Below are 24,558 nucleotides of genomic sequence, written 5' to 3'. Positions count from 1 at the left end.
CAATCTCCATATAATATGCATGTTAAATTTTATATTTGGGGTAAAATATCAAGTCTTTTCAAGTAAACCGGTTCAAGTCCAATTCAAGTCCCAAGTCATTGGTGTAAAAGTCCAAGTCAAGTCACAAGTCTTACAACATTTTTTCAAGTCAAGTCTAAAGTCTTAGAACATTTTTTCAAGTCAAGTCTAAAGTCATAAAATTAATGACTCGAGTCTGACTCGAGTCCAAGTCATGTGACTCGAGTCCACACCTCTGCCTTTTGGACATGCGGGGTACGGATCGGGTTTCTGATAGGTTTGTAGCTTGAACCTATCCGCTGGAACGTTGAAGACAATATAATTACACGGCAAGCAAGACACGAAGTAGGCAAAGTTCTTCATGTTTCTCGTGCACGGGAGAGAACCGGACAAACGCCGTTCCTTCGCTTGACCACAGTTGCTCTCGTCCGTTCTCCCGTAACACTGCTCTTTTATTGAGGTTACATGAATATGCATAAGTTCATTAACATATGACGTCTACATACACACAAAGAGTACCTTGCCTTTGTGTGTGTGTGTGTGATTTGTGTGAGGTCAAGATGTGACCCTGTGAAGACTCCCCAAAGCTGGTGCCAGGAGTCTAGCGGGTCCATCTGAACAAAAGGCTCTTATACTCAAAGAGATATACGTGTGTTTGCTATACCATATAACAAGAGAAGATAGGACCTCTCTTATACTCCCAGAGTGCTCTCTAATGCACACAAAGTTTGCAGACTATCAAGGATCAAACCTCTACCAATCTACAACTAATTATAAAACTCTAAGCATATATAAGTAGATATTTCTAAGCATAAATGACAATCAACAATACAAAAACTAACAGTTTCCGTTACGGATCGGGTAGCGCCGCATTTGGAGTACACTTCGGATTGGGACAGCCGTCGTCGCGTCGCTGCGACGTAATAGGTCTTTCAATGCGTACTCCGAAGCGTGCGGTCGCTGGATTGGGACACAGCCTCTGTCTCGAGCCTTGCTGTTCTCATATTGTTCCCTGCCACTGAGAGTACACCTTGGATGGTTCTGTAGAGAACAGCTGGTTTATTCTCCTGCCTTCTCTCTCTCTGGCGTATCTCTTCAAGCAGCTGGCCAAGGCTGTGAGTCTTGGCAGTTTTATATGTGTGTGTCGCACCATTGATGAAAACTTCTTTATAAGTGACATGAAGGCGAAAATATCGAATGATCCAGCATCGTTTCATATTCACTGAAACTCCGAAAACAAGCAGAACCAAAGAATGACATTGAATTATTTTTATTTCATTCTAAGCCGAGCCAAGTTTAACGACTCAGCAGACACACAAAACACACAACCTTCATTACACAAATGTTAATATGCATAATAGGAACATAACAATATGAAACATGTAAGTAGGTTAAGGCAGACATTAGTGCTTTCCAAAACGTGTTGATGAGTAGTTGGTGTCAGAACTGTGACGTCTTGTTTTTTTATTTCTTCACATATAAGGCAAAGTCGTGCTTTGGTCTGACAACAGACAGTAAAGACCATCGCTCAGGGCAGCCTCTATTATTTTAAAGTCATTCGATTCATTTTACTACATCGGCATTAGTCCCACATGGAGCAAATTTAGATGCAAACCACACACACATGCTTAATATAACCATAGCTTCATTTGTGGAAGTACTACTTGCCATTAAGCTCATATCAGCAAAAAGACAGAAGAGAAGCTGCCTTCAAACTACTGAGAACCCAAAAGCAGTCTGAGGTGCACAGGAGCCTCGTCACAGTAAGCTCTGACTGTTAAAATGTCATCAGATAAATATTTAAATAAATAACAGCAAGAAGAGGTAAAGTGATGACTCGTGCTGACAGAAATGAAACATAAGGTCAAATGTTTCTATCATACCAGGTGAGGGTCATTGTGGCGTGCATTCACCGTGTACACACAAGGAAGTCACACATGCAATGTTTTCATGTATAAACAACTTTCCACACGTTGGACATATTTTTAGTTCCAAAAGGATCCAGCAGCAGCACTTGGTCATTTCCATTAGCACAGAGGGGATTTAGATCAACATGTTCTTTATGGGGAAGAAATCCTGAAACTATCAGACTCCGCACGAGCGCAGCTAAACCCAGCTGTCAAATCACAACTAGGCCGAAAGCAATCTGAGGGTGGCAGCACAGCCCTGCACTAGAGTCCGGTCGTCCTGCTTCATGGTGAGAACAACAAGCGCACAAGCAGACACGGTGCTTTGTCTCTGCAGGCTGAGCAAACAGCCGGCACAAGCTGCCCCACTGGTAGGTAAACACAACGTGTTTGCATTTAAATATTCAAGTAAGAGCAAAATTAAAATGAATGTCAGGAGTAGATCCGATCAGTGTATAAAACAACCTGTTGTCTCTAATTTTCGCTACAGCACAAAGAAGAGAAGCCAAATGTGCGGTGGCTGAGTCTGTACAGGCGACAGGACGCAGACAAAGTTAGACTGCGTAGCATCACTGACAGACTCTGTTAGGATGCAACAGGATGAATTTAAAAAAACATTTTAGGAACATGGAAACTCCTTAATGGGAATCTTTGAGCCTCGTTGAACCTTTTACCTTGTGTAACTGCAAACTGGCACCATTGACTTTATAGGCCGAACTGACTACAAGCTGAATCTTGAGTGTCTTTGTTGCTAAGATTCTTTAAATTCATGGTGGAGCTGAGGAGAAAACAAGATCAGACCAAAGTGCCATCTCCATCTTCGGGAACATGTTACCAGGCTTTCTTTTCCTAAAGACTCTATCATACGTCTTGATGAATATGCAGACAGGCTTTTGGGAAACATCTGAAGCATTTTTAAAGAATAAATATTTGTAATAATGTCACAGTCCAGGTTCATTCAGGCCTGTTGCGTCGCCTGAGGCCGGACACGAGCTGCTCCGCCCCAATCTCCTCCGTCTCACGTGAGGCTTCTAAAGAGGGTATGAGCTCCGAGTGTTCCCACCCTCCTTCCTCCTCTTCTTCCTCTCTGTCACATTCTTCCACTGTTTCGTCTCCATCATATTCCTCTGGTCTCACTTCCTTCGTCTCTTCACCTTCTGCTTCATGCTTAATGTCTGAATGCTCTTCAGAAACTCTTGCAGTAGGCTCTGCTTTCTCGCTGGACGGCTGCTTGTCTGAAGTATCACTTGCCCCAAGGGACTCAATCAGGTCGTCCAGATTACGCTCGCCACCTGGAACAAAGAAGCTGATTAAAGAACAACATTTCTTCTTGTGCACGTAACGGAGAGCCAGCAATAAGCTTTATGAGTCAGGACTACACATGACATTGCATGTTCCACTCAAAGATATTTTTGTGACCAGTTCAACACCTCGACTTACTCAAGTTTGCCAAACATTTACAGCAAAGTTGTAGCAAATTTACTGAACAGTATTTCTTATTTTGCACCTAATGTGTGTGATAGGAGGAGCGCCTAGAGTTTCAAATCTCTGCCCTCTCTACTCCGCGTGCTTAGAGCCACATGTTTTCATTACTAACATTATTGAAACACAGCAGAACTGAAGTGAACTTGATGACAGGAGGACCAAAATCTGCAGATATCTTGTTTTTACAGCGAGCGGTGGATTTCAGTGTTACATCTCTCCGTGCCTTTTCTCAGCAGTGTGCACACAGAGCAACTTCCTGTGAAAGGTGGTGTCAGTCAAAATGCAGCTATAGCAGGGCTGTATTAGTGCGTTCGATTGTGTGGCTGCTGGTTAAATTCATATGCACAACATTCTCAAACCAAGCTGTCCTCTTTGCATTTGACAAGACAAAGACAAACAATTTTATAAGCCAGAAGTGAATCGAGTGCTGTCACTCCGTTTCACTCTTTAATTTGTAGTAATAATAATGTTACAGCGTCGCGGCACAGAATTCAGTTTCAGGCTAAGAAAGAAAAGGAGACGAGATCAGATTCCTTAAAGAGTATCTGCTGTGATGGCGTTTTGTTGCTCCGACAGTCTAAATGTCCATGCTGCGATGATGCAGGGAATGACAGGTTAGTGCGGCTGCTCCTCTCCGTCAGCTCTGACGCCAACACTGAGCGTAGTATTTCTGCTTCGACACATCACACGTGTCAGCTGATTATCTGCAGAAATGGTTTTTAATAACGAATCCTGTGGTGAGCAGAGTCTCTACCAAAGCTCAGCCACAGGTTTTTAGTTGCTTTGTTTTAAAACAACTAAAAACATCTTTTTAAAATTGCATTTCGTTAACTTTTGTCTGTTTTTGTTTTATACTGTGTCATCTCTGTCTGAAGCACTTTGTGATCTTTTATCTATGAAGGTGCTATATGAATAACATTAATGACTTTTATTCAGCCTCCTTTCATGTATCTACACTTGTGTAAACACACTGATTTCAGAGTAAAGGTGCATTTTTACTCTACTCGCTCCCTCATTTGCTCCCCAGGTTGCTCGTGGCAGATTGCTGTTCGTTAACGAAGTAAACGAGTTACCTTTGTTTGTTTCTAAATGTGTGGATGAGAGACTGGCCCCACTCTGTAGATGAGACACGCCTGCCTCTGGCACAGCATAACTATTCATCGCTGTTGAAAGATGATCGCAGACTGACTCCATTTTATGTGTCTCGATGTACCAAAGTGGGTTTGAAGATCACATAAACTCAGTTTTGATTTTGTGGAAGTAGAAGCAATGGACAGGATCCAGAGGAACAAATGTCAATTAAAAAGGGAGAGTACGCTCCACCAACACGTGAGACTGTGGAGCCTTCAACTGGAAACTGCTTGGCTGAAATTGGACACCCAGCTGCCATCCACAGAGATGATGCATGTAAAGCGTGAGGTTTGTGGTCAAACAGCAGAGTGCACACTATAAGGGCTTACAGCGAGATCTCCAGGATGTGGCTAAAAATGGTGCAAGAAAAGGCACACAGGCCAAACTGAATCAGACGTGCTTTTTGATTCTCACGGGTGGAGTGGTGGAATATTTGGGTCACACCTTCAGTTTTAGGAAGAGAAACCTGAGGAGAGAGCGACACCAACCAACCCTGCAGCCCACTCTGCTCTGCTGTCAGGTGTGACTGTGGTTGTCAGCTTCAACCACCTGATTTTAAAACACAGCCCACAGTCTACACGCCACACGCAGGATGGATATCGAACAGTGCTGAATGCTGAGTTACTGCAAACCCAACGCTGACCATAAATGCAAAACAGAGAGAAACGAGTCGGCATCCCGGTCCTGACCTGCCTCGCATCAGCCACACACGCCTCTCCTTTCACAGGAGACCTAGAGTTAGACACTGATACACTACACGATACACTACACTGTACAGTGTAGTGTATCAGTGTAGTGTACACTGATACACTACGGTGCACTGCATCAAGATTTCCTCTCATGGACTGATCTGTGCAGGCGCTGATGTAGAAACTTTAAGTAATCAGTGATTTATTCAGACTTTTGCACCTGAATTTATTGAGTTTGTGAACAAACTTAGAAGTGCCTCTCACCATGCGTACGAACAAATGTCACCATCACTACAGTAACATCAGCTTTGAGTGATCCTGTATTTCAGCCACAGCCTCTCTTTTAAAAGATGTCCTCGCTGCAGCGTGGACCCTTTTACAAAGCCTGTCTGGGTCACTTTCCCCACTCACTCTTTCTCCTCTGGTGGGTCAGCTCTGCTTATACAGAGACATGTGGGCGTGCCACGTGCAGACAATATGCAGATTCCACAGGCCGGTCGAATTCACTAACATGACACGACAGCAAGAACAAAACAGGCTTTGTTAATGAGGACCATTGTTCTCAACTATCAAACATATCACGCTCCTTCAAACATCGACGATGTGCAGTAACAGTGTAAATCAAACACTGAGAGCGTTCTCCTCATTCGTCAGTAAGAACAATAGAAACTGGGATGTGTTTCTATTTTGCACACAATCTGAAAACAGCAACCACACAGTCTAGAGTCAGGTCTGCAACACCTGACAAATTCACTCTGATCACCACAAAGTGACTGAATTATGCTGCACGGTTAAAAACAAACAACCCACTGGTGGCATGGAGGGGTGGACAGTCCATTCCTCTCTTCTTCATCAGGTACCGAATGGTCTGCAGCTGAGACATGATCTCATTCTTCTGTTCCTGGGCCACCGACTTCACGCTGGAGGAACAAAAGAGAAGAGACGATTCTCACAGGGTCTGTGTTTGTCATAACGGCCGTTTTATTACATGAAACTAAAGTCAGGTGATCAGCTCCACGCCGTCCTGCAGGCAGGTTAGAGTCATGTTTGAGAGCTGTGTGGGGAACACCTGGAGAAACCTGACTGGGAAGGTCACTCACCAGTTGGTCAGCGGGTCCAGCTGGGTGAGGATGGAATTGAGCATCCTCTCTGTCTGTGCAAGCCTTTGTTCCAGCTCGTTCAACTGGTTCTCTGCATGAAAGCAAACACACACGATGGGGAAACCACGACTGAAACCAAATAAAACGTGCAAACACAAATCCTGACACACACCTGCCTCCATGGATTTTTTGGCCCCTTTTGCAAACTTGTCCTTTTGGGCCTTGTCGTCTGTAGACCTGATCTGGAACAAAAACAAACATGACGGCTCAAACTGTAGATGCTATCCGAGACCTGAGGTGCTGCAGTGTACGTAGTTACCTTCAAAAACTTGTATGCTGCAAACACTCCCACTCCAATGGCGTAGAGCGGCATCAGCGTGAACACGTAGCCCTTATTGCTGCTCGATTTGTATTTGTCACTCTTCAGCTCTTGCTCCACCCGTTTCTTCATCTGCTGCAAGTTCTCCGGGGACTGGCCGGCGCCGTTCATATTGATGGGCTGCCCTCGCGCTGGGCCTGCTGACACAACATCGTGACGGACGTCAGAAACACGCTAAGAAATCGCATTCATGGCACATGAGCACCGTTCCAAATCGTTTGTCTTAAAGCAGATAGTGAGGTGAGGGTCAGGGGTGTTACCAACAAGCTAGGGTAGGGGTTTAAGATAAGATAAGATAAGATAGAACTTTATTAATCCCTCGGGTGGGTTCCTCTGGGAAATTCGATTTCCAAAAAAGCACAGCACCGACAGAAGTTACAGAGTTATACACACACACACATATATAAATACAGAGACAATATAAATAAAATATACGAAGGGGTCACATGTTTACGTAGTGCTGTATGACAGTAGGAGTTTTATAGTGCAATCATCTGCTGTTAAAGGCCGTTCATGCACCACCCTGCTTTTACAGCCTTTCATAGTTTACTTAGTGTGATAGTTCATCTCTAAACAGCTACTTTCAGGCTGTTTCCTGACAGGTGACGATGACAGACAAATGTCAGCATCACATTTTATGGACTGGATTGGAACAGGCACCCATGATCACCATAAGAAGTGTGATTACTGTGTGAAGGAGTCCAATGAGACTGTGTGTGCGTGTGTGTAAGATTCAAGCTTCAATAATCATATTTGCTAAAGACCTCCTGCAAACAGAAAAGGTCTCCGAGTCATGATGTCATCTAGGGCTGCTCGATTATGGCAAAAATGATAATCACGATTATTTTCACTGAAATTGAGATCTCGATTATTTGACGATATTTATTTAACCCTTACGACCTACCATAGAACCAAGTCCGCCAGAGCTTATATTATATTTTTACATGTTGTAGTGCCATTTGTGGGAGCATTTCAAGTTGCTATGCAACTGTTATAGCCCATATTTTAATAATATGTCTGCATTAAGTCCATAGTAACTACATTAATTGCAAAAAAGTGCAATAAACTACAAAAAATTAGAAAATCGTTTTTGGGTTTTTTTACATGTATTTCTACTTGGAGAAATTTAAGAGGTTTATCCCTCAAAACTTTAAATACAATAAAGTTGCAAAAAATAGTTTACAACAACAGGAAATTTATTTTGAGTGTCTTCATAGTTTTATTTTGGAGATACAGCAATTTTTATATACTGCAGGAAAAACGAAAAAACAATCCTATGATGCAAATTTGCAAAGAAAACAGCAGGTGCATCAAAATAAACTATTTCCAGCAGTGAAGTTTGAGTTCTAAGCATCCCAGCAACTATTCAGAAAAGTCAAACATGACCAGTATAGGCTTTTAAGGCCTACAAGTAAAAAAAACTACAATTTCCGCGAAAATGACGTCACTTCCGGTTTCGGGCAGGAAATGGCGGACATGCGACAGTTCGCGCTGACGTCTGTTTCACTGTGGGAAGTGTTACGAACAGCTGATCGGATCGGCAAAGCGTGTTTCTGGAATATTATGTTTTTGTTCCTGCAAGAGCTTTTTATGCAGTTTTTGCAAAGCTTTATGTGGAAGGAAACCGTGACCGAGGACAAGCTGATGGCATCAGATGTAAGTACAACTCCTCCGGTTTCATATGCAAAACAAATTATTGCGCTAGCTTACACGGTTCTGGTTCTACAGGGATTTAAAAATAGTTACACAACACGGAGCGTGCTGCTCTGACCGGCTTTAAAGGGTTAACAATGACTTTAAAAAATAATATAAAATAGTGTGCAACACCACTGAAGTTTTTTTTTTTTTTAAACTCTCTTTTCAACCAACAGCAGTCACTCTCCAAATAACTTCTGCTTAGCTTTCCGAGCTTCCCTCGGGTCCTCTTAATCAGCGGTCTCCAACCTTTTTTGCGCCACGGACCGGTTTATGCCCGACAATATTTTCACGGACCGGCCTTTAAGGTGTCGCGGATAAATGAGGGAGGGGCTAATAATCGGCTCAGTCATTTTTAATGATCGTTGAAAGCCCAGATCGTAATCGTGATTAAAATTCGATTAATTGAGCAGCCCTAATGTCATCACCAGCCGACCCGTCACACGTCGTGCAGCATCCTCACACTCTGCTTCCACAGGTCCTTTCTTGGCACCCTCTCATATGTTTTCTCTACACAGTACACAACAAGTGCACAAACATACACATAAGGAACACGTAGACGACGATGTGTAGACGATCAGTGTCAAACACTGTGTGCGGGAGTACTCTGCAACTAGACACCGGTGCTGGGAATCTTGACGCTCCATTTGGCCACAGATTTGAACTGACCTCAGTCCTAATGCCACTTAATGGGGGCAACACATATAATCATCATCATCATCGTTTAAGCCACATCTAATGTGCTGCTACATCACCACATCCGTCACCTCTTCCTCTAGCACGTGGAAGGCTTTTCAGAGCAGGTTGCTCCGTTTGCACAAAGCTGTATGAAACCCGGGAGGACGTCATTTCACACGGGAAGCTTTGCCCTGCAGGGCCTTTCAAAGGTTTACTGCTGTTTTTGACAGTTTCTGGGAGGCTGAGAACTTACACTGCACTGTTGGAAACAGTTTTGATGCTGTTTTGTTGCAAATTGTGCACAATAATGTTTATTTTCATTTTTCTTGCAGTTTATCAAAATGAGTGCATCTCAAAAATGAAACTATGAAGATGCTCAGAATAAATTTTCTATGCTTTGAAACTATTTTATGCAGCTTGTTTTGTATTTACAGATCTGGGAGATCAAACTCTGAAATTTCTCTAACTAGAAATATGTGTAAACAAACAAAAACTATTTTTGGAGTTTATTGTTTTTGCAATTTCCTGTAGACTAATTACACATCATTACAATTTGGGATATACTGCTTGTATTGATGTATAGCAACTTGAAAAGTCCAAAATGGCACTACAGCATGTAAAAATGTAAAAATGCAAAGCTCTGGTGGACTTGAATAGAATAGAATAGAATAGAATAGAATAGAATAGAATAATCCTTTAATTGTCCCACAAGGGGAAATTTGGATGTAACAGCAGCAATAAAGACAAATACAAACAAACAGTACACAGGACACAGAACAGAAACATACACAATTTTTACATATTTACATCAAGGACAATGGTTACTAGGGCTGCTCGATTATGGCAAAAATGATAATCACGATTATTTTCACTGAAATTGAGATCACGATTATTTGACGATATTTATTTAACCCTTTAAGACCTACTATAGAACCAAGTCCACCAGAGCTTATATTATTTTTTGTACATGCTGTAGTGCCGTTTGTGGGAGCATTTCAAGTTGCTATACATCAATACAACTGTTATAGCCCATATTTTAATAATATGTCTGCATTAAGTCCATAGTAACTACATTAATTGCAAAAAAGTGCAATAAACTACAAAAAAAATTGAAAATCGCTTTTGTTTTTTTTACATATATTTCTACTTGGAGAAATTTAAGAGGTTTATCCCTCAAAACTTTAAATACAATAAAGTTGCAAAAAATAGTTTACAACAACAGGAAATTTATTTTGAGTGTCTTCATAGTTTTATTTTGGAGATACAGCAATTTTTATACACTGCAGGAAAAACAAAAAACAATCCTATGATGCAAATTTGCAAAGAAAACAGCAGGTGCATCATTTCACTGTGGGAAGTGTTACGAACAGCTGATCAGATCGGCAAAGCGTGTTTCTGGAATATTATGTTTTTGTTCCTGCAAGAGCTTTTTATGCAGTTTTTGCAAAGCTTTATGTGGAAGGAAACCGTGACCGAGGACAAGCTGATGGCATCAGATGTAAGTACAACTCCTCCGGTTTCATATGCAAAACAAATTATTGCGCTAGCTTACACGGTTCAGGTTCTACAGGGATTTAACAATAGTTACACAAAACGGAGCGTGCTGCTCTGACCGGCTTTAAAGGGTTAACAATGACTTTAAAAAAATAATATAACATAGTGTGCAACACCACTGAAGTTTTTTTTTTTTTTAAACTCTCTTTTCAACCAACGGCAGTCACTCTCCTCTCCAAATAACTTCTGCTTAGCTTTCCGAGCTTCCCTCGGGTCCTCTTAATCAGCGGTCTCCAACCTTTTTTGCGCCACGGACCGGTTTATGCCCGACAATATTTTCACGGACCGGCCTTTAAGGTGTCGTGGATAAATGAGGGAGGGGCTAATAATCGGCTCAGTCATTTTTAATGATCGTTGAAAGCCCAGATCGTAATCGTGATTAAAATTCGATTAATTGAGCAGCCCTAATGGTTACTATAAACAGTGAGTACTGTACAGTTATTAAATTAAATAAAATTAACTACAGATAAGAGGCAAAGCAGGTTGTAGTGCGAATCGGTTAATAAAATAAAATAGTGCAGTTACAGATGTAAACATCTGTGTTTGTTGGGAGCAGTTCTGATTGTGCAGTCTGACAGCTGCAGGGAGGAAGGACCTGCAGAAACGCTCCTTCGTGCATCGAGGATGCAGCAGTCTGTCACTCTCTCTGCAGCAACATCTGCATGCATGGGAGGGGGAGACTCTGTCCATCAGAGATGTTATTTTGGCCAGAGTCCTTCTGTCTCCACCACCTGCACTGGGTCCAGGGTGCATTACAGAACAGAGCTGGCCTTCCTCATGAGTTTATCCAGCCTCTTCCTCTCAGCTGCTGATAAACTGCTGCTCCAACATACAACACTAAAAAATGACAGATGCCACCACAGAGTCATAGAAGGTCTTTAAAAGCGCTCCCTGGACTCCAAATGACCTCAGCAGGTAGAGTCTGCTCTGACCCTTCCTGTAAAGAGCATCAGTGTTGTGGCTCCAGTTTATTATTCAGGTGAACACCCAGGTACCTACAAGAGTCCACTATCTCAATGTCCACTCCCTGGATGTTCACTGGTGTCAGTGTGGTGGGTCTGCGTCTCCGGAAGTCCACCACCAACTCCTTGGTTTTCCCGGCGTTGATCAGCAGGTGGTTCTGCTGACACCAGTCCACAAAGTCCAGAGTCCAGTGTCTGTACTCTGAGTCGTCCTCACCTGTGATGAGGCGACTATGGCAGAGTCGTCAGAGAACTTCTGTAGGTGGCAGCGTGGGGAGTTGATGGAGACGTCTGCGGTGTAGAGGGTGAAGAGGAACGGTGCCAGCACAGTGTGGGGCCCCCGTACTGCAGACCAGCCTGTCAGAGACACAGCCCTGTGTCCTCACATACTGTGGACGTTCTGTGAGGTAGTCCAGTATCCACTGGGACATGTCCACTCTTCCACAAGGGTTAACCAATGAACCCTACGACACCACACACACCCAGTCCACACAGACAGCCTGATGGTGGAGTTGATCTCAGGACCTTCATGCTGTGAGGCAACAGTGCTAACCACCACAGACAGATGAAGGCTGGGGGTTTGAGCACAGTGGAGAAGCAGGCAGGTTTGTGGCTGTGCAGAGCAGCCACAAACCTGCCTGCTGACCCTGAGCACAGGAGTGTGGAGAACTCACCATCCAGGCAAATAAAGAGTGGGCAGAGCAGCCAAAGGTTTGAGGGCTGTGAGCAGGTGAAGCTGCAGACTGAGGCGGAGCGCTGGATGAGAGACTGCAGGTTCTGGTCAGACGTGGCTGAGATGATGAACTCTACTTTTACAATCATTATTTCAAACGTGTTTCTTACATTTTTGTAGCTAGCTGTGAAGTCAGTATTAAAATGTAGGCAGTGCTCTGGTTTTTATCTTTAATCCCACACACTAGAGCTGCTCGATATAACGATATACATCGGATGATGATATAAAAACATCTATCGTTTCATTTTACGCTATCGTTTGTTTCGTGGTGTCGTAAAATAAACTGTTTGCAGTAGAGCTGGGCGATATAAGACTTTTTCATATCACGATATGTTTTTTTCATTTCAGGCGATAACGATATCTATCACGATATAAGCCAAATAACTATATTTGTAAGATTTAAATGTGCCGTTGCTCACAAGTAAAATGTGAAATAATCAGCAGCTTGTTTTTATTCAAATATTTATTTCCCATAATAAGTTCAACAGGGTAGATGTACTTAAGGAACATGAGACTTTTTCAGATAAATAAAGGCAAATATTGCAAACTACACAAAAGGCAGCCGCTAAAGCGTTTAAGTTTCAAAATAGAACAAACGAAACAGACTAAATTGTCAATTCCACTTAGAAACAAAATATTAATTCTAAAAATAAATCTTAGTTTGTTTTACAGAAGAACAGACAAAACTGACTAACTTTTGTCAACATCAAATAAACTGAGAACTAAAAGGAAATTCTCAATCTCTCCTTGTTGTATAGCTGAGCTTTTCAAACAGTTTTAACAGTTACTTTAGTCTGACAAAAGCCGAATGATGAATTAGCGCTTCCAGTCAGAGACTGAGGCTACGTCCACACGTACACGGGTATTTTTGAAAACTGAGATTTTCCGTTTTCGTTTTAAAAAATAATCCCGTCCACACATAAAGGCAGAAATGAAGGAAAACGCTGCTATGAACATGCCAAAGCAGCAGGTGGCGCTAGATTACTAACCGTGCAGAAATGTTGGCCAATCAGAAGTCTAGAAGCCTCGGTGGGAAAAAGTAAACAAAGCTGGGGCATAGAAGCAGAACCGAGTCGTATGTGTGGAGGGACAGTAACTGTGTATTAGGGCTGAACGATATATCGCATTTGCGATAATATCGCGACATGATCAAGTGCAATTTTCTAACCGCAAAGGCTGCGATTATACTCTGGACATGTCCAAATTCATGGGCTGCATCCTCCTGAGGCCGCATTTGTAGACCGATTACGTCACAGCGACGCGCCGAAGGCTGTCCAAATTACTACCATATCCCAGAATTCATAGCGCGGCCCAGCCAAACTCCAGTTTCCAGCAATGGCGGCCGCTACTAAGTTTTAAAATTACTCATACTAATCTTTCAGGGTCACAAAATAAACTTTTAACATATTTTCAGGCGAGAAAGTAGTTGTGTAAACATCAAATATCTGCTCGGTTTATCAAGATATCCCATATTTGCAAAAGTGCTTCGACGTTTTCAGAGGCGTCTGCTACCCACCAGCTCGACAGCTAGCCGGGAGCTCGAGGGTTACTGATGCGGCCGAGAACGGCACAACTCCCGGCACATCATTTTCAGATCACCGCGGAGTTTCGCTGCTCGGGTTAAACGTAATATATAAGTCACTTAGACAACCTAAAAATGTTATTGTTGGGCTTTTTTCAGTGTTTTGTTTGTTCGTGAGTAAATCGGTTTGGCTGAGATTAAAGTTATTAGATTAGATAAAATAAAACTTTATTAATCCCCCGGGTGGGTTCCTCCTTGGTTTTCACACAGCTGACTAAACGTCAAACAGAAAACTTATTAAACAGAAGTATGAGACAGTCGAGAATTTACACCAGTGTCTGGTTATATTTTAGATAGCAAGAAGCAGACGGCCGAGTTTATTAAACTCCACCGAGACAGCGGTGACGCTAATCAGAACTAGCCTTCTGATTCAGAAGGCTAGACCGTCCAATTTCACGCCTTTAAATTTTAAAGGCGTGTTTGTGTGTGTGTTTATACAATTGCTATTATGTTTGCACTTTATGTGTAATGTTACTGACTGCAGAGATCAGTAAGATGTGTGTATTTTTTATTTATTAGTTTTATTTATTTAATATTATTTTTTAATTGAATGACTGTCTAGTAGTTCACAGATGTCGAAAAACTGAGTGTGGTAAAGCCACTGATTTTGTTTATGTATATTTCTGCAATCTGCACATTGTACTGACTTTCATTTTAATGTTTACACCAGGGTTCCTTGTCAGCACTTTATGCTCAGATGTTTGTAAGCTAAAAATAAACTATTGTGTATGTTCAAATATACTGTTGTGATTGAAGAAGTTAAATAAAAATGTCAGTCATCAATTCATGCATCACCTCATGTCATCATAACAGAGGTCTGTCTTCCAGGAAAGAACAGTTTAAAATTAATGTAATATAGTATTGGCCATACTATATGATGTATTGCTTGTCTTTGTTTAATAATACAGAAGACAAAGACCTTAAAAAATAATCGCATATCGCATCGCAATCGCAATATTGGGGCAAAAAAAATCGCAATTAGATTATTTTCCATAATCGTTCAGCCCTAGTGTGTATATGTAAGCATTTAAACACTGCAGAGAGTAGAATTAACAGTATTGTAGAAATTCATTTCACTGAAACAATAACGTGGCGCACAGTGTGACGTCAAAAAATGCGCACACCTTTGACGCTGCGTTTTCTCCATTTTTCTAGTCCACACGTAAATGCAAAAACTGAGTTTTCAAAAATCTTTGTTTTCAGTGACCAAAGACGCCGTTTACGTGTGGACGAAAGGTGCAAACGCATAGAAAAATCTGCGTTTTCAAAAATACCCGTGGACGTGTGGACGTAGCGCATGCACCAGTTTATTGTATTTCCAGACTTGCTTTCGGCACAATTTACAGTGCACGCTACTCTGTTTTTTGTCAGACTTGAAATTAGGGCTGCTCAATTAATCGAATTTTAATCACGATTACGATCTGGGCTTTCAACGATCATTAGAAATGACTGAGCCGATTATTAGCCCCTCCCTCATTTATCCACGACACCTTAAAGGCCGGTCCGTGAAAATATTGTCGGGCATAAACCGTCCGTGGCGCAAAAAAGGGTGGAGACCGCTGATTAAGAGGACCCGAGGGAAGCTCGGAAAGCTAAGCAGGAGTTATTTGGAGAGGAGAGTGACTGCTGTTGGTTGAAAAGAGAGGTAAAAAAACTTCAGTGGTGTTGCACACTATTTTATATTATTTTTTAAAGTCATTGTTAACCCTTTAAAGCCGGTCAGAGCAGCACGCTCTGTTTTGTGTAACTATTTTTAAATCCCTGTAGAACCTGAACCGTGTAAGCTAGCGCAATAATTTGTTTTTTTTTTTTGCATATGAAACCAGAGGAGTTGTACTTACATCTGATGCCATCAGCTTGTCCTCGGTCACGGTTTCGTTCCACATATAGCTTTGCAAAAACTGCATAAAAAGCTCTTGCAGGAACAAAAGCATAATATTCCAGAAACACGCTTTGCCGATCTGATCAGCTGTTCGTAACACTTCCCACAGTGAAACAGACGTCAGCGCGAACTGTCGCATGTCCGCCATTTCCTGCCCGAAACCGGAAGTGACGTCATTTTCGCAGAAATGTAGTTTTTTGTACTTGTAGGCCTTAAAAGCCTATACTGGTCATGTTTGACTTTTCTGAATAGTTGCTGGGATGCTTAGAACTCAAACTTCACTGCTGGAAATAGTTTATTTTGATGCACCTGCTGTTTTCTTTGCAAATTTGCATCATAGGATTGTTTTTTCGTTTTTCCTGCAGTATATAAAAATTGCTGTATCTCCAAAATAAAACTATGAAGACACTCAAAATAAATTTCCTGTTGTTGTAAACTATTTTTTGCAACTTTTTTGTATTTAAAGTTTTGAGGGATAAACCTCTTAAATTTCTCCAAGTAGAAATATATGTAAAAAAAAACCAAAAACGATTTTCTAATTTTTTGTAGTTTATTGCACTTTTTTGCAATTAATGTAGTTACTATGGACTTAATGCAGACATATTATTAAAATATGGGCTATAACAGTTGCATAGCAACTTGAAATGCTCCCACAAATGGCACTACAACATGTAAAAAAATAATATAAGCTCTGGCGGACTTGGTTCTATAGTAGGTCTTAAAGGGTTAAATAAATATCGTCAAATAATCGAGATTATCATTTTTGACATAATCGAGCAGCCCTACTTGAAATAGCCGAAATACCTCCACACTACGGAGCTTCTGTGGCTCTTCCGTTCGACAATCTCTCCGGCGTTGGAACCATCATCTGTTTTCTCCTCGGTAACCTTCGGTCACGCTCGGTTGATTTTTCTAGTCGGCGCACTCATTTCCTCCATTACCCGGGCGGTACGGTGGCTGGCTGCTTCCCAAACAAATACACATGTGCGGCTTGGCACTTGTGCTGTACGTAACAAGTCACGCGACGTGACGCTGCGGCTGTGATTGGTTCGGCTCTGCGCTACGTAATTTGGATTGGCTGTTCTTTTTTTTTTTTTTTTTTTTAAGAGGACAAGAGCGGTGAGGTCTATCGCGATAGTTTAATTTTTCTATCGAGAAAAAGTTATATCGCGATTAGGGATGGGTATTGATAAGATTTTAACGATTCTGATTCCATTTTCGATTCTGTTTAACGATTCGATTCTTTATCGATTCTCTTATCGATTCTTTTTTTTTTTTTTAAAAAGGAGAACACTAAGGTTGATTAGCTCAGAGCTTTGTTTTATATCTTCTCTTTGAACAAGATAGAAATTTAGGAGTAACATGGCCTTACAAACCCAACAGTGAGATCTTGAGAGATCCAGCCTGCGGCTCTTCAATGGGGTGTCACAGGGTCCCCAGGAAAAAAAATTGTAAATGTAAAATAATAAAATAAATATTCTTGTGAGACATATCACATATTGACGGGGTCGGGTTATGTTAAAAAGTATAAATTGTTATACTTTGTTCATTGGTTCAAAGGTACCCCACACTTCTTTTTTTGTTTGCTTGTTTGTTCTGGTGTATTTTTCATTTGAACTGTTACTCTGCCAGAGTACTCATATTTACAAGATGGCATTGAACGCCCCATTGGTGTATCAGGAAAACTATTTTGTACGTATGTTCCTTGAAGGGGATTGAAGTCGTTCTTTTTTCCACCGCAGCGAAGGGCTAGGAGTAGGAGAGGAGCTGCTGTATGTTTTTGTTATCGAATCGATCTGATTGTGAAATAAAGCATATGCAGTGAGAAAGCAACTCCAGGAGTCATCCCTGCCTTAAAGCTGCAACATTCTTCTGTAGCAATAACAAAGTATAACATAAATTGTTCTGTGGCAATTACACAAGAATATCCAGTAATGTCCCTGCCTACAATTAAACACATTCACTTACCAAAAATCGGGGGCATCTGCTGTGGCAAATGGGTGCAAGCCTTTGACCACAAACTTAGACACTGCTCGGTGACATTAGTCTATCCTGGCCTGAAAGGAGACGCTACCGGTAGACTGCAGCGAGAACTGCCAGCGAGCGCCAGCCAGACTCTCTCTGTCTCTCTCATCATGGTCACCTACATGTACAGTAATGGCAGGTCTTGTAATAAGGCAGATTGCGCTAACATAATATGCACTGTTAGTTGATTATTTACCTGCCGCATTAACGGGAGAGGACGTGCAAACGTTAGCGCTGCTGCTGGGTTGAGAGTCACGAGTCCGGAGCGGAATTAAAAACGCGTGTCATCGCGTGTTTTGTGAGCAAATGCTTTTGCATATTCGTAGTGTTTCCTCCCTTAAATGAAATATCTACTTTGCAAGTTGCCCTGTTGTCATCGGTTCTCATAAAGTATAATCAAACTTTTGAGCGTTTGAGCCGCTTAGGCGCCATGTTTCCTGCCAGGTAAATGACGCTCCGCAACGTGGTGACGTCATTCGGGGCGACTGGAATCGATAAGGGAATCGTTTGCAAAAATGGCAAACGATTCCAAGGAATTGAAACAGTGGGAACCGGTTCTCAACAAGAACCGGTTTTCGATACCCATCCCTAATCGCGATACATATCGTTATATCGCCCAGCTCTAGTTTACAGCTATATTTTTTCATGGTTTTGATATCACTGTAGTGGTTATATTCATTTCTTAAAGTTCTCTCTTTCTCTTATATTTAATATAACCACACTACAGACAGACAAGCGCCTGTTTTTATGCGTTGTCGTTAGCAACAACGACGGTAAAACCATCGTGTGTCCGCTTGTTTATGTTCCACATAAACCTTTCACAATAAAGCTCAAGATCCTATTGAGACTTTTCAAAATAAACTGAATCACGTGAAAGATGCAGATTATTTACGGATGAGAAGTAAAAAAGAGCCGCCAGGTGCTAAAAAATAAACCTTAGACTCAAACGTTAGAACAGGCTTTTCCCTGCAGCACGCCGTGTAATAAATACTCACAAAGAAAACGGCGCCGTTACAACTTATGTCTAAAAATGTATCGTTTCATGCATCGGTTAGACCAGCGGTCCCCAACCTTTTTTATGCCACGGACCGGTTTATGCCCGACAATATTTTCATGGACCGGCCTTTAAGGTGTCGCGGATAAATACAACAAAATAAAACTAGTACTGGTACCGAAAAAAACAAAATTTATTCATAACACACAAAAGACCCAGGAAAACTGAGTAAACGATAAAAACGATAGCAAAATAACGCTCAAAACCGATAAAAACCCTGAAACCCATACATTTCACACCTGAGCCTCAACTCTCGCGGCCCGGTACCAAACGACTCACGGACCAGTACCAGTCCGAGGCCCGGGGGTTGGGGACCGCTGGGTTAAAACACTCGACTCCAGCTACACGACGCCCAGCTTGAAACACTTCACGCAAGTCGCGCTGCCCGAGATTCACAGAATTTACAGAAAATGTTACATTTTTGTGATTTACATCGTTATCAGGACGATAGATGTCTTATATCGGGAGATGAGATTTTCGTCATATCGTACAGCCCTACCACACACTATCCAAAATTCTCTTTTAACTAGAGCTGGGCGATAGAACGATAACGATATGTATTGCGAAATAACTTTTTCTCGATAGAAAAGTTAAACTATTGCGATAGGCCTCGCCGCTCTTGTCCTCTTTAAAAAAAAAAAAAAAAAAAGGAAGAAGAACAGCCAATCCAAATTAAGTAGCGCAGAGCCGAACCAATCACAGCCGCAGCGTCACGTGACTTGTTACGTACAGCACAAGTGCCAAGCCGCACATGTGTATTTGTTTGGGAAGCAGCCAGCCACCGTACCGCCCGGGTAATGGAGGAAATGAGTGTGCCGACTAGAGAAACATCAACCGAGAGCGTGACCGAAGGTTACCGAAGAGAAAACAGATGATGGTTCCAACGCCGGAGAGATTGTCGAACGGAAGAGCCACAGAAGCTCCGTAGTGTGGAGGTATTTCTGCTATTTCAAGTCTGACAAAAACAGAGTAGCTGCACTGTAAATGTGCCGAAAGCAAGTCTGGAAATACAATAAAGCGGTGCATGCTCAGTCTCTGACTGGAAGCGCTGATTCGTCATTCGGCTTTTGTCAGACTAAAGTAACTGTTAAAACTGTTTGAAAAGCTCAGCTATACAACAAGGAGAGATCGAGAATTTCCTTTTAGTTCTCAGTTTATTTGATATTGACAAAAGTTAGTCAGTTTTGTCTGTTCTTCTGTAAAACAAACTAAGATTTATTTTTAGAATTAATATTTTGTTTCTAAGTGGAATTGACAGTTTAGTCTGTTTCGTTTGTTCTATTTTGAAACTTAAACGCTTTAGCGGCTGCCTTTTGTGTAGTTTGCAATATTTGCCTTTATTTATCTGAAAAAGTCTCATGTTCCTTAAGTACATCTACCCTGTTGAACTTATTATGGGAAATAAATATTTGAATAAAAACAAGCTGCTGATTATTTCACATTTTACTTGTGAGCAACGGCACATTTAAATCTTACAAATATAGTTATTTGGCTTATATCGTGATAGATATCGTTATCGCCTGAAATGAAAAAAACATATCGTGATATGAAAAAATCTTATATCGCCCAGCTCTACTTTTAACTCTTCATCATGGTCGTCTTCTTTAACAATGATATGTTTTGCATCTGTTAACTGTTGTGTTACTTGTTATACCCTTTGTTTATTAGGCTTCTGTCATATTTTAACTTTAAAATCTGTAATGACAAGGATTCAATGAAAATGAACAACTGAGCTTCATCAAGAAGACGATGTATGTGCCATTACTGCTGTTGTGGTAGTTCTAGTGTATAAAGTAGCTGCCTTTTTGGAGGCTTTGACCTGCCAGGGTGTCTTGTTGTTCGGGCTTTATTACCCTTAATTGATAGTGGGTGAACTGGTAATTCTAAATGAATGTGAGTGGGAATGGTTGTATGTGCCTGTGTGTTAGCCCTGCGACGGACTGGCGACCCGTCCAGGCCGTACCCTGCCTCTCTCCGTGTGGTAGCTGGGAGTTGACACTTTATGTTACACGCTATCACTTGTATGTAAGCAAATGTTATCAGTTACGAAGACAGCCCTGCATCAAAGACCTTGCTTTAGTAGCTAGGAGACTGTTGCAGTTGCCCACAGTTTACATGGAAGATGCCAACTTGTCTGCAAACTTTTGCTAACGACCAACGAGCAGATGTAAAATTAGAAAAAGAGCGGCACAAACCAGAAATGGGGAATCTTGGATTTCAAAGTAAAAGCTGAGGCCAACACATTTTAAAAGGTGTAACTTTTACTCTGAAGGTAAATGGTCTCACCGCTGCTAGCCAACTTTGCAGTCGCCATGTTCCCCCTTCACCAACCTGCCAGCGATCAAAGCAATCCTAACTGGGTTTCTGAGACCGCTCCACATGCTTCTTTGCAACCAATGTCACTTTCTCACTGCCACCAAACATTCACCAGCTGGTGGAGGAATGCACATTTTTACCCACTGACTGGTGGGCTCTGGGTCTAGGTGACAGGCCTTCTTCACCTGACCCTCCAGCATGACACGTCCACACAATGCACTGACATCATTAGCAGTTACAGGACTGCAAACCCTGTAACTCTTTTGTCCTCCTCCTACAAATGAGGGCTTCAGCCATTTTCCAGCTGGATTTCTCAGGACACACTTTTTGCCCCATTCTGATGTTTCAAGTGAACGTTAACTAAAGTTCTGCAGTCCTGTAGAAACACATCAATGATGATGAATAATTGCATGAATACGCAGGTGTGCGGCTAATAAAGGCACGTGTATTTTGGGATGGAAGGACATAATTCATTAATGGCCTCCACGGCGTCACGGATGAAGGATGTCACAGACATAAATACACAAACTCACATGTGTGTACAGATCTCCACCAATCTGTCATTTCATTAGGAATAATGTGTGTAAGCTGAACCGACCGAGGGTGGATCTGATCGCACTTAAACATAAATAAGGTAGAAACACACAGAGAATGTGTAATAACTAAGTTTCTCTGGAAAATTTAATATACTCGCTTTTTCCCCTCACGATAACTAGTACAACGTGAACCTCAAAGCAAATGTGGAAATCAAGCCAAATCTCGCGATAACTAGAGCAAAGTGAACCTCAGAGTGCCCAAGAACCAGTTGTATATTGCTACCTTTTCTGCTGTGACGAGCGTCCAGTTTGGCGTCCTTCGCCGCGGTCCCGCTGCCAAAGCCGTACAACCGCGGCAGCACGACAAACATGAAGAGCACGCCCGTGAAAGCCAGAGCGACTTGTTGTGATGTTGACAAAACCATCTTTCCGTAAAGCCGCGGAAGGAAGGAGCAGCGTAGCAGGCAACTAACGCTGCTAAGTGCTAAGAGAGACGCGAAACAGTAACCTCACACAGTCAGGCCAACGAGAAAACTCTCGGTAACTTGCATGAGTCCAAAACTCAGCCCGCTGCTCTGCAAAACAAGCCTCCCGGAAGCGGACGTTTTCTTCTTCTTTTTCCTGGTTTGGGTGGAGGCTGAAGAATGCACCGTAGTGCATTACTGCCCCCTACAGGAAGACAGATGAGCAGCAAACGTGAACAATGGCTCTTGTCTTAATTCAGACATGAAATGAAGCGATATTAACAGCCATGATAGTCACAGAGTAATACTTGGCCGAGGTGTTGTATTTTATTTTTGTAGTAGACTTGTTTTTATCCTGATGTTGCTGTCATTCGCTACATCGATCACTACGGCCGTCTTCTTCTGTTTGTCTACCACCACTATGTTGGTTAGCCACCACCATTTTGTCCGTCTGTATCTGGAAGTCCCACAGGATCTTAGCTCGGTCATTCTCCACCACCCTTGGGGACATCTCCCATTTAGACCTCGGGACTTCCTGGTCATATTCAGCACAGATGTTTCTGTATGCTATGCAGGCTTATATACAGTTTATGTTATGGTTATGGCTTCCTTCCGCTTAGCGTACAGGTGCTGGAATTGGGGTGAAACCCTTCATGTATGGTCAGGAGCTTCCTTGTCTTGATGTCAGTGGCTTCTATCTCCTCCTTTGGCCAGCTTATTATCCCAGCAGGGTACCTGATCACGGGCAGGGCGTAGCCTGGATCTTGTTCTCAACGTTCAGCTGACTTCTCAGGACTTGCCTGACCCTCTGCAGGTACTTGTAACTGTCCTCTATGTCTGCAATGTTGCCTTCTGGTAGCTCGATCCCCTCAGTTCTGACTACCTTCCCTCTCTTTGTTATTATCCGACTGCACTTCTCCAGTCTGATGACATTCCAATGACGAAAAAGAATCAGCTTAGAAGGAAACATATCTGGGAAATCATTTTGTTTTGTCCAACATAATAAGAACATGCTGACCTTCTGCTGAGTTTTCTTTATACGGCTCGTTCCACCAAAGGATTGGAAAAAAGCAGTTTGAAAGAAGTTTCTGTTGCTATTGGTCAGTTTTTCCTGGGTCCCATCACTGCTGCAAAATTCTTTACAACAGTGACAAAAGAGACGATACATTTTCCCACAACCTTTTACTTTGTACAGTAAAATACTGTAAAAACATTTGACAGCATCTTATGATACAAATCCTCATAAAGTACTCTTAAACTTACTGAAACTCTTTACACTGAAGCCTCTTCAGGGAGTTTTTAGGACTTCCTGATAATAATGAATCACAGTCGTCCAGCCTGGAAGTAATAAATGCATGAACTAGTTTTTCAGCGTCATTCTGAGACAGGATATTTCTAACTTTAGAGATGTTGCACAAATCACAACTAAGCTGTTACATCACTGAAAGTAGCCTCTGATAAAGCGCACGTCTCACATTCTTGTGGTTTCTGACCTGTAACAACAAAGGATCAGTCGTCTCTACCTTACATTTTTATGTTGTTTTCAACCAGTGAAACACATTTCAGCTATACTCGTGTCTTTGAACACACTCGACTTAAAAACCAGTGTAAGGGCAGATAAACACATCATGATATAATGCATGTTTCTTGTCATGAAGTGTGAGGCAAGTTTATGTTTATGCATAAGATTATTTAAGGCCACTCATTTGTTTGTTTGTTTGTTTGTCAGAATCAGAAAGACTTTATTTATCCTCGAGGGGCAATTAAGATTCAACAGAGCAGCAAGACGTTGAAGATAAGGACAGGGCATAACAGGCAGTAAGAGTGAGATAATAAATACACAGAATATACAGTATATACACAGTTTTAACATTAAAGTGACCGAATAGGTGAATAAATAACTGTAAGTAACTAAAAGTGAATAAAGTGTCGGCAGTATAATAGAGTAGCTGACGGGCAGCGACCCGGAACCAGATCTCAGCAGCACTTTGTCTTGTAACTTGCTTATAAAGATTGAAACAAGAAGGTAATAATATGAAAATAACCAAGTAATAACCTGCAAACACAATATAAGCTCTGTAATATTACACTGAAATGTATGCAACTGCTAACAATATGATAAGCTGCTAATGTTAAAGTAGTAACATGTGTACATTAGAATTTTAATGTATAGATTTCAAAGTGGTAATAACCTCATAATAATACTGTTTGATACTATAACAATAATAGGCTAGTATTATTGTAACAGAATGCACAGATGGACTCTGTGGGTTGGGACACAACATCATTTGTGCTGTGATAATCAAACGTGTGCATTATTATGGAAATCTGAAGCAGATCGATGACACAAACAGCTACCTGTCATGGT

At 41.7% G+C, this 24,558-nt stretch overlaps 1 protein-coding gene across 2 annotated transcripts; it reads right to left on the bottom strand.

Moving 5' to 3' along the window:
* Window positions 1–1,272: 1,272 nt before the first annotated feature.
* LOC308400295 (uncharacterized protein) lies at window positions 1,273–22,341 on the bottom strand. Of its 2 annotated transcripts, none has more exons than XM_080887923.1 (6): window positions 22,010–22,341; window positions 6,650–6,849; window positions 6,503–6,572; window positions 6,331–6,421; window positions 6,041–6,150; window positions 1,273–3,217 (listed from the first exon to the last, which is right to left on the bottom strand). In XM_080887923.1, the coding sequence occupies exons 1-6, from the start codon at window positions 22,149–22,151 to the stop codon at window positions 2,880–2,882; spliced, it is 951 nt and encodes a 316-aa protein (XP_080744049.1). In that variant the 5' UTR covers window positions 22,152–22,341; the 3' UTR covers window positions 1,273–2,879. The 2 variants fall into 2 exon arrangements, with proteins under 2 accessions (XP_080744049.1, XP_080744050.1); XM_080887924.1 differs by having other exon boundaries at window positions 6,650–6,846.
* Window positions 22,342–24,558: the final 2,217 nt, after the last annotated feature.

The sequence above is a fragment of the Rhamphochromis sp. 'chilingali' genome, assembly GCF_963969265.1.
Source record: "Rhamphochromis sp. 'chilingali' genome assembly, chromosome: 7".
NCBI classification, from domain to species: domain Eukaryota; kingdom Metazoa; phylum Chordata; class Actinopteri; order Cichliformes; family Cichlidae; genus Rhamphochromis; species Rhamphochromis sp. 'chilingali'.
This window is presented reverse-complemented; position numbering and strand designations above follow the sequence as displayed.